Below are 9215 nucleotides of genomic sequence, written 5' to 3'. Positions count from 1 at the left end.
CTTGGCATGTCTGTGGGAAAAGAAGCCAGCTCACTCTAATTTCCCACAAGTTTAAGAGAAAATGAAGGACTGCAAGGAACAGTAAAAGAACACTTTAAATATTGGAAATGAGAAGTTGTATTATTCTTGTTTTTAAATATTGGCTTATTTTGGATTTGGGTTTTAAACTGCCTGAATGTACCGAATTGCTGCCATGTGTTTGAATGATGATTAGAACGGCTAACGCAGAGCTGAGCTGAATGTTCAGACTTGCAAGAATAAAATGTATCTAGACTATTTTATGATATTTATGTAATGTTAGAGACACGTGGGCGGTGTACAATACATAAGCACATGCAAGCGTCAGTCAAAAAAAGACCTCACCGGACTGAACAGAGCTGCACTCACTTTGAGCTTATCTTAACACATCTCACATGATTTAAATCACCGTCTCACAAAAGTTATAAACAAAAGTTTTTATTTAACTTGATCTACACTGACTGATTTAATGATAAGAAGCAGATGATAAAGAGACACTAGCTATCACATGACTTTAAACTTTTGTCTATTGCTGTCATTAGGCTGAAGATTATATCAGACCTAGACTTTTTGTTGTCAAATACCTTCCAAATTGAAGCCATTCTCTATCAAGCTGTGTTTAGTACTAAGTCATTTTATTTGTTCTTTTATCCTAAAGGTTGTGATTTAAAGAATGCTCTTTTTCACACTGAGATCGAGAGTTGGCTCAATAGTATGCTGTTAACACTCAACTAAATTATCAGTCATCACCATAAGTCATGTATACATCTATAATGGTGCGCATCCAATGGTCATACCCGCTTGTATGCCTCAGCTGTCAGTTATTATGAATTAATAGCCATAAAAGTGCAGACATTCAGCTTAATGAGTAATATGTCATATTTCATTAATATTTCATTAATATTTTGAGTTTTCACTTCACTATTCGAAAAAAGATGTTAACACTATGATACTTTTCATCTGTGTATCCTTCCCTCCCAGAACCTTCAGGCAGAGGAGTGGAGTCAATCGTTCATGTTTAATGCACCTAATTTCAACCAGATGGAGCAGTTTGGAGAAAAAAATAGTCAGGCGAAAGCTATAGAATGCATAATTAAAACACAAAAAGTCAAAAGCAGCTCCACAGAGAGGCACATACTCCTGGCTTGGCAAAGTGACCGAAACCTCAAAGGAAAGATTATGGAGTTTACAAAAAGGGAAAGCAACAGAAACCACAGATGTCGTCAAAAAAGGGTTTATCCTTGAGGTTACTGCTTCTACGTAAATGAACGTGGGCGGGAGGGCCACATGAATACCGGGCTTCAGCGCTAAACATAAAACTTACAGCAGCCTATGGGGATTCTACACTTATGTACTAAAACGCACGCTACATGTCCTGTTGAAGGAGTTATATGCACATGCAAAATTGACAATTATTTCTTTCATCAGCTGTGACATTAACGTCCTTTAAAATTAGTGGCCGTGGCTTAAAAACCCAGGGACGGTGTAAACACTCCAAATAAAACAGTCTTCTCTGGTTTGATGAGTCTGTCCCTGCAGAGATGCGCCTCTCTGAGAAGCATTCATTAGAGCACACCACCCACATGCAGTTTACCGAGCCCTTAACCTCACATTACCAATCTCTGCAGGCTGTGTAATCAGTGTGCATCTACATATGTGTGTGCTTGCATGCGCTCAAGTCTACGTGTGGTTTTGGGGGGTCTGTTAGCTTTCCCACTCTGCTGACCATGTTTCCACTTTCCCTTGGAAAATCCTACCAGACCTCAACAGAATTTTTTGATCCAGCAGTTTGTGTTGAGGACTTTGTGTAGAATAACTGTACTGACAAGTGCTTTTGGCAACTATTTTTTAAGTTCTACAGTAGCAAGGAAACACACACATCTGCGCTTATGGTCTTTATTTATTTATTTCTTAAGTGTGGCTATAGGGATAGTTTTGAAAGAAGAAAACCAATTTACTACTAAACCTTCAATGAAGGTTTCAGTGGAAAAGTCAATGAAAACTGCAGGATTATAGTTTTTAAGTAGAAAGGAAATGCAGTTGTGTAGTCCTGGAAAGTCAATAGGCCACAAATAAAGTGTGAGGTGTGGAGCAAATGAGGAACAAGTCTTGGTGAAGCAAAGGAACATCTGGGTTTTTGCATGGAGTTCAGGGATGTGTTTTACACAATTTTTGATGGGGTTTATAGGACAGATTTCCTACTGTTCGCTGGCTACTGTGGTAAAGCGGCAACTTAAATTCAATTTTCCCTGTCATAGCAGTTCAACTAAAATTGAAAAAAGTGATTTTTATGGGGGATCATGTGGATTATTCCATGAGTGGTCTCAGTGGTATAAATCTTACTAAGAACAAAGAAATCGATGAACTCAAAAATACAGAGCAAGGGTGGAGAGATAAATGCAAAGCCTGAGGTGGCAAATAGTTTCCCCAGGTGTGAGTCTGGCAAGAGGGGAGGTCCGCAGAGGAGAGTTTTCCAAGGCCAAACTGGCAGGAACTTTGAGGCGGGAATCACGAATAAGCACAAGGAACCAAATGCTGAGCAAGAAAATTGAGGGAGCCTGGCGTAGTGCTGCTTAGCACGTTGTACTGCTGCAACAGCAAGTGGGTGGATGAGCCTCTCTTAAATACAGTAGGTGAGTGAATAGTTGATTGAGTACAAGTGTTCAACTGTATAACCAGCTCTAGCCACAGACCTGAGAGAGCCTCGAAACAGCATGGAAAGCAATTAACTCCACACAGAGACACAGTGAGGAGAGAGGGAGAAAGAAAAGAAAGGAAAAGAAGCACAAGAGAAAAAGAGAGAAAGCGTCAGTCTGCACTGAAAGCAAGCAGGTTTGCTACAAAAGAATGAATTAAGCATTACTGTGAAGGTTTTCATGATTTTATATCATACATTCAGTGTTACACTGTCAGAAGCTCGCATTAAACACATAGGTACAAGTAACCCCTGTAAATCTAACTGTTCTAAGCTTCCGTTTTAGATATTTTGTATTCAGATCTGTTTGATGTCAACAGATCAGAAACGCCACCCACCTGCCTTTCAAATGTTTTGTTTGCAGGGTGCAGCCAATTAGAAGAAAGGTTGGCTTAAAGGGAGGTGGAAGGGAATTAAAATGGACCATTTAATGAATTTAGTGGGCTTCACTGAGGCGCAGTATAAGATAAAAGGGGATTTTTGAACTGTTGAAATTGTGTAAAGCAGCTCTGTTATAGTGCAAGAGTAAAAGTTTTACTGGAGCTGAGCACATTTTCTCCATTTTTTTTTCTATTAATACCAATCCAATACTAAAAGAAAAGCCTGATTAATATAGGAATATAAAAACCTTATTCTCCCTAACAGAGAATATCCTTGATACTTTTGTGACCTTCTGTTATACTTCAAAGAAAGCCATGACATAACTGGAATGGTAGCGACCATAACATGACATCAGATCTAAAACTAAAGCATCATGGGGTCAGTTGTTAGGGAACAGACTGACAGAGAAGCCAGAAATCATGTGGTGTTCAGGCCGTGGATTGAATGTGTTGATGCTAATTCATCCTGATTAATCCCGGAGAGCGATCTGGGTTCAAGATGATGGTACGCCAATCAAACTGTTGCTATGGCTGGTCAGCAGCCAGAATTATCGTAGACGTGCTGAGATGTTATTCTTTGAATACTTTGGCTTGATGCACGGAGACAGACAGCCAAGGTGAACTTTGCAGACACAATGGAACCTGGCCAAGGCAGATTTAAGAATTGCAGCGCGAGCCACTGAAGAGGAGAAGGTTGTAGAACACCCAAACATTTAGTTTGGTCAGCCTGTGGCCTGGGACAGAGGCCAAACCTTCCTTTTGTGGAATTTAGAGAGAGAAGCAGCAGCGTAAGCAACATTTGAAGGACATAAAATTGCAGGGAAATCTAAAATAGAGCTGGAACTGATTAATTTCCTGTAATACTAATTGCTGTGTGTTCACGCTAAACTAGCTCATAATGCCAAAACCAATATAGAAAGCTCTAGAAAGGAAGTGCAGCAGAAACTAAATAAATAAATGAGTAAACTGGATTTTTTTGTTTACCCTGATTGTATTTTAAATGCTGATTCTGTTCATTTTGCTCTATAAATAGTGAGTTAAAACCAGTAATAATGAGGAGAGATTCACAGATTTTATTTTATTTTTTTAAATAGCAAATAAAGAGCTAATAACACATACTAAGACCAAGAAAAGCATTTCTTTGACTTTTCCTTAAAAGATAGTCAAAACCTGAATGTCACCTTATTCTGTTATGCATTATGCGGGACACTTACTATCCTCCTTAGTGTTTTCAGTGAACTGCAGGCAACTAGTTCCCTAAAGTTGGGAAACCCGCCTTATGTCAACTACACACACTTGTTAGATTTTATTGGCTCAGATCAGTTATCAGTTATTTGTGTTACCACTTGTTATTATTCATACGTTTAGAGTGGATTTTAACCACAAAAAGGACCACTTTTGTCATATTGTACCAGAGGGTTTTTTTTTGGTCCCTCTTTTGCCATGCCACATGTCCACCCACACAGGGGTTCTCAATTATTTTTGCCTGATTAAACCTCTTCTTAGGACTGTGTGGGCATATACGGTTTGTTCTTCACTAACAGCCCCCTAACTTGCCTGCTTTTCTTTATGTGTACCAAAGGAAAGACACCCTGGGAGCCTATTTTACATTTCATTCAAAGCACAAACACACAAATGCTGCTAATAACAAGACTTCATTATATGCAAATGTTCCAGTGACTCGTGACAGACTGAGTCAGCCAGCAGGCACCAGCATGTCGAGTCCCAGGAAATGAACCAAAGCCACTTAAGGAATCGTATGTATGTCTTTTATTATTTACAACCATGCTTTTATAATGACCAGATACACATCTAAACAGGCACAATAACTTTAAAAGGTCAGGGATAACAAAACTCATTATAGTTTAAACCGCCTGTCACCGTTACCTATCATCCAGCCTTTAAGAAAAAAGCCCCAACAATTATGTGCGCAATTCTAATGGTGAATAGAACAAAAAGTCATGCACTTTCCTATTAGATTTACCCTGCGTTTTTCTTTACATGCATTCTACATGTTGTCTGTACCATATATAAATTAATTGCCTTCCTGTGAGTTGAAGAAGGACAGTTTATCCAGATAGGTGAGGGTTTTGCAGGCCACCAGTCCGTAATAGGTCTGCAACAGCGAACATTTTCCATCCCTCTGTCTCAGGTCAGTCCACACTCTGTCTAGTTCATGGCTCCCCATTCCTGCTGAGCTGAACATATAGTGGTAACAGCAGGCATTGTAGCGGATGTGTTTTCCTCCTGAGAACCTGGCACTGTGTGTTGGTGCAACACCGGCCTTCTTAGCACAAAGTCCCACAAAAACATCAGCTGGCACAGGTGCGCGGACCTCTGCGGACGCTACATACACTTTTCGGACCACGTCCTGGGACAGAATGTAAGCTGCCCCTTCACAGTATTCAGGAAGGTATTTGCTTGGGTAGAGAGATGGGGGCAGGTAGCCAGGACTATTGGGATCCCTGTCAGGAGAGTCTCTCTGGATCACTCTGCCCAGATAGAAGTCCTCAGGGTGCCTGTGTAAGCCAAGCAGATAGCCTACAATGGCAGGAAGGTTGACGAACACAGACTCTTTGGTCAGCAGGACAAAGCGTGCCAGAGGGCAGAAGGTGATCACCCAGCGGATAGCCAGCACTGTCTTCTCTGTTGGGCCATGGAGGGATGAGTCAGCTGTAGCATGACCTTGAACCACATCTCCATAACGTTCAGACTCGCTCACGAGGGCTTCCTGTGCAGCAGAAGTCTGAGTTGATCCGATGATAAACAGTATCTGCACTGGAAAGCCTTGGATGAGTGTTTGATTGGCCCATGTCCTCCTAACTGCATCTCTTTGGGTGATATTATCTGGAGAGCTGAAGACAAGAGTGAGGAGGAAAAGGTCAGAGGTTTTGCAGACATCAGGGTTAGCGATAGGATAAGCCTGTGACACATTTTCCTTGGCATTGCTCAGGTCCAGTTTCCTTGCTTTCTCTCTCACGCCTACAACCGTGCCATCAGCATAAACCCCAGGCGTAGGCTGCAGCAGGTACTCCTCGATGAAATCGGCCCCAAATAACAAGCAGTGGAAGAGCAGCACATTGAAGAAGAGGAAGCACCACTGGTGGGTACGTAGCTTGCACAGACAGAACTGGATCAGCAGATAAAAAGATGAAGCATAGTCAATTAGAACAAAAATTAGTTAATAGAACTTAGATTAAATTGAAAACTGCAAAGAGTTCACTCTGTACCTGCATGACACCCTCTTCCATCAACTTGTTATTGTTCTTTTTGTTAGTAACAAATGACCAGAGGACCTCCTGCACTGGTCGGCTTTAGGACAATACTAGCTGACAGACAGTGTTTTCATTTTCATGAAACTCTAGCAGCATGTAACCTTGCACCGAAGCCCAGAGTCAATACCTCATTAAGAGGAGTGTACCTTGCGTCCTCCATACAACATTAATGACACCTAGAAGGAACAGAACAGTTATTCTGCATGTTATAAATGTTTTTTAAAAAAAGTACCAAAACACTAAAACTCCTCCTCCTTCTAGAAGCATACAGAACTTATTAAAATGGTGATATGTTGTATATTGTTTGGCAAGATCAACAACTAGATGCTGTCTTATCAGGCCTCAGGCACATTTAAATTTAAGGTCTGATTAAAAAAACTAAGCGCGAGAGCTGACCTCAAGTTTTCTGGGAGCTTGCTCAAGTTATGCGGGTCATAAAATCTAAATGCTGCTTCCCCAATGTTTAGTTTTGACTTTGGGAATAGAAAGAAAACCAGATGTCTCAGATAATCTTAGACTTTAGACATCAGTGGATCACAAATGTGTTTTTGGTCTCTAACCATTAAGTGCTTTGTATACCAATAGTAGTATTTTAACATCAATGCTTCGCCACACAGGAAGCCAGTGTAAATATCTGGGATATCTTCAACTGCTACTTTTTAAAGAATCTAACTAAAGACATAATTACAGTGCACAACCCTACTGAACCCAAATCCTTGCAAAGGTTTATCCAAAATCATGCCAAGACACAAGCTTTTCAGTTCTTTATAATCAATTAATTTTGTAAATGCCAAATGTAGCTGCTGAAATTTTGCTTTAGGTCCAAAAATACACCAACATGCCAAGATGTCAGCATCTGATGCACTAAGCAATAACTTTAATCTTTGTGTTTAAAACATTACTCTGCATTTTGTTTTCATTTAATTTAAAATAATTATTATACATCTTAATTATGTATGATGTATTAATCTGGGTTACACAAGAAAAAGCAGATGTTTGACAAAAGTGGCCCCAGAATGGATCCTTGAAGAACTCCTCATCATATATCATTGTACAATGTCTAACTGTGCACTATACAAGTCACACAAAGTAGTCCCCGTCCTTTAATCAGTTAGCGCTTCCCCACACACTTTTACCGGTACGGTCTTTGAGTCGTTTGGTACCGGGCTGCGAGAGTTGAGCCTCAGGTGTGAAATTTATGGTTTTCAGGTTTTTTATCAGTTTTTAATGTATTTATTTTTGTGTTTTTATTGTTAACTCGGTTTCTCTGGTATTTTCCCATGTGTTATGAATAAATCTTCTTTTTTTGGTGCCGGTACTGGTTTTATTTCGTTGTATTTATCCGCAACACCTTAAAGGTCAGTCCGTGAAAATATTGTTAGATATAAACCGGTCCGTGGTGCAAAAAAGGTTGGGGACTGCTGGTATACATGATATATATAGTGCCTAACTCTGTATCTAGCATCAAATGTAGCAGTCAAATGTAGCATTAATGTCAAATAAGTCCAACATTGTAAAATTTCTGCTGTAATCTGTAATTACTTGTATTTAGAATGGGCCTATAGTCTATTAGCAAGAAGGCTATATTGTTCTTATTTTAAAAGAGATGCAATTTTATGGTTTATGTGGCCTTTAAGGGAAAATTTAAGTGAAGTAACCAGAGTAAGAGTAACCAGAGTGCTGCCCTCTCACACATGCTCTACACTAGGCAACCTCACTCTTTAACTTTACATCTGCCATTTCTAGCCCCTTTTCACTAGTACATACTCAGCACTAGTTGCGGATCCTAAATGCTCATATTGTGCCATGATTACAATTACAGACTCACATTACAGACTCTGAATCTGATATGGAGACACTGGCTGCTCCTCTAAGGTTTAGGGTCTACAGGCTTATGAGGTTTTAGCAACAAATTAACCATAACAAATAAATGTATATTGTCATAAACTTAAGTATGACAGCTGGCTCCAGCGCCCCCCGCGACCCTGTAAAGGATAAGCGGAAGCGAATGGATGGATAAATAAAATGCTTTAGAAAAATAACAATAAAAACAAAAAGAAATGCACCCCCCCCCCCCCCCAAAAAAAAAGGAAAGAAAAAGAAAATGCAACACTATTAGATGCATGATCTTTCCATTACCAGTAATAATGTCAGTTGTTGGTGTCAACCTGAAAGTTATAATACAGCGTAATTTTATTATTGAAGTTACACTTTGCAAGTTGTTTAAATTAAGGGGGACACATGGAGAGGGAGGAGGTGATAGGGCAGGGATCATGTAGAGCAGAAATGAAGGCTGTTGAGCCAGATTAAACCTGAGGACCAACCAACATGTACGCCACTGCTGTGTCCCTATGATCAGTCAAATATAAAGTCTTTATTGTCAGAGTTTGTACCTGATGTGGAAAGACAGTCAAACACAGTGGAACTTGGCCAAGGTGCAGGGAGCACATTTAAGTCTTTGAACTGCTATGAACTGTGTGTCAGCAGAGCAGTTTTCGACAGACTGGGAAAGTGACTTCTCATTCTTTGAACTAGTATGATGTTCATGGCTTAATGAATGACGGGGAGAAAATTTTGATTAAAAAAATTATATAACATTGGTCAGAAATGTTGAAATTACCCTTGAATTGTCTAAAAGTACCAAACCATACTGACGTACAACAAGTAAACATATATAACTATTAGATAATTTGGTTATTAGCAAGAATTTGGCAAGAAATAAAAATAATTTTTAAAAAAGAAAAAGAAAAGAAAAAGAAAACAAGGACCGAAATAAGTGGAGCATCCTTCTCAGTCCAGCAGGTGGCGGTAATGTGCCATAATGTTAGATAGCCACCGTATCCGGAA

General features: G+C 39.7%; 1 protein-coding gene across 1 annotated transcript; it reads right to left on the bottom strand.

The window, feature by feature from the left end:
- Nucleotides 1-4883: 4883 nt before the first annotated feature.
- Nucleotides 4884-6388, bottom strand: b3galt9 (beta-1,3-galactosyltransferase 9). The gene is made up of 2 exons (XM_085281259.1): nt 6324-6388; nt 4884-6223 (listed from the first exon to the last, which is right to left on the bottom strand). Exons 1-2 carry the CDS (start codon nt 6342-6344, stop codon nt 5129-5131), a joined length of 1116 nt encoding a protein of 371 aa, XP_085137385.1. The 5' UTR covers nt 6345-6388; the 3' UTR covers nt 4884-5128.
- Between the last annotated feature and the right edge of the window lie 2827 nt (nt 6389-9215).

The sequence above is a fragment of the Mchenga conophoros genome, linkage group LG7 (assembly GCF_057382185.1).
Source record: "Mchenga conophoros isolate Kocher_MC1m ecotype Shallow Benthic linkage group LG7, M_conophoros_male_GT1.1, whole genome shotgun sequence".
Classification (NCBI taxonomy): domain Eukaryota; kingdom Metazoa; phylum Chordata; class Actinopteri; order Cichliformes; family Cichlidae; genus Mchenga; species Mchenga conophoros.
The sequence above is the reverse complement of the archived record's forward strand: the minus strand, read 5'-3'. Positions and strand labels throughout refer to the sequence as shown.

Coding starts and splice junctions, on each gene's coding strand:
- b3galt9 (XM_085281259.1), bottom strand. CDS start 6,344: ATGGAAGAGGGTGTCATGCAG. Junction 6,224..6,323: donor TGGAAGAGGGTGTCATGCAG/GTACAGAGTGAA, acceptor CTGCTGATCCAG/TTCTGTCTGTGCAAGCTACG.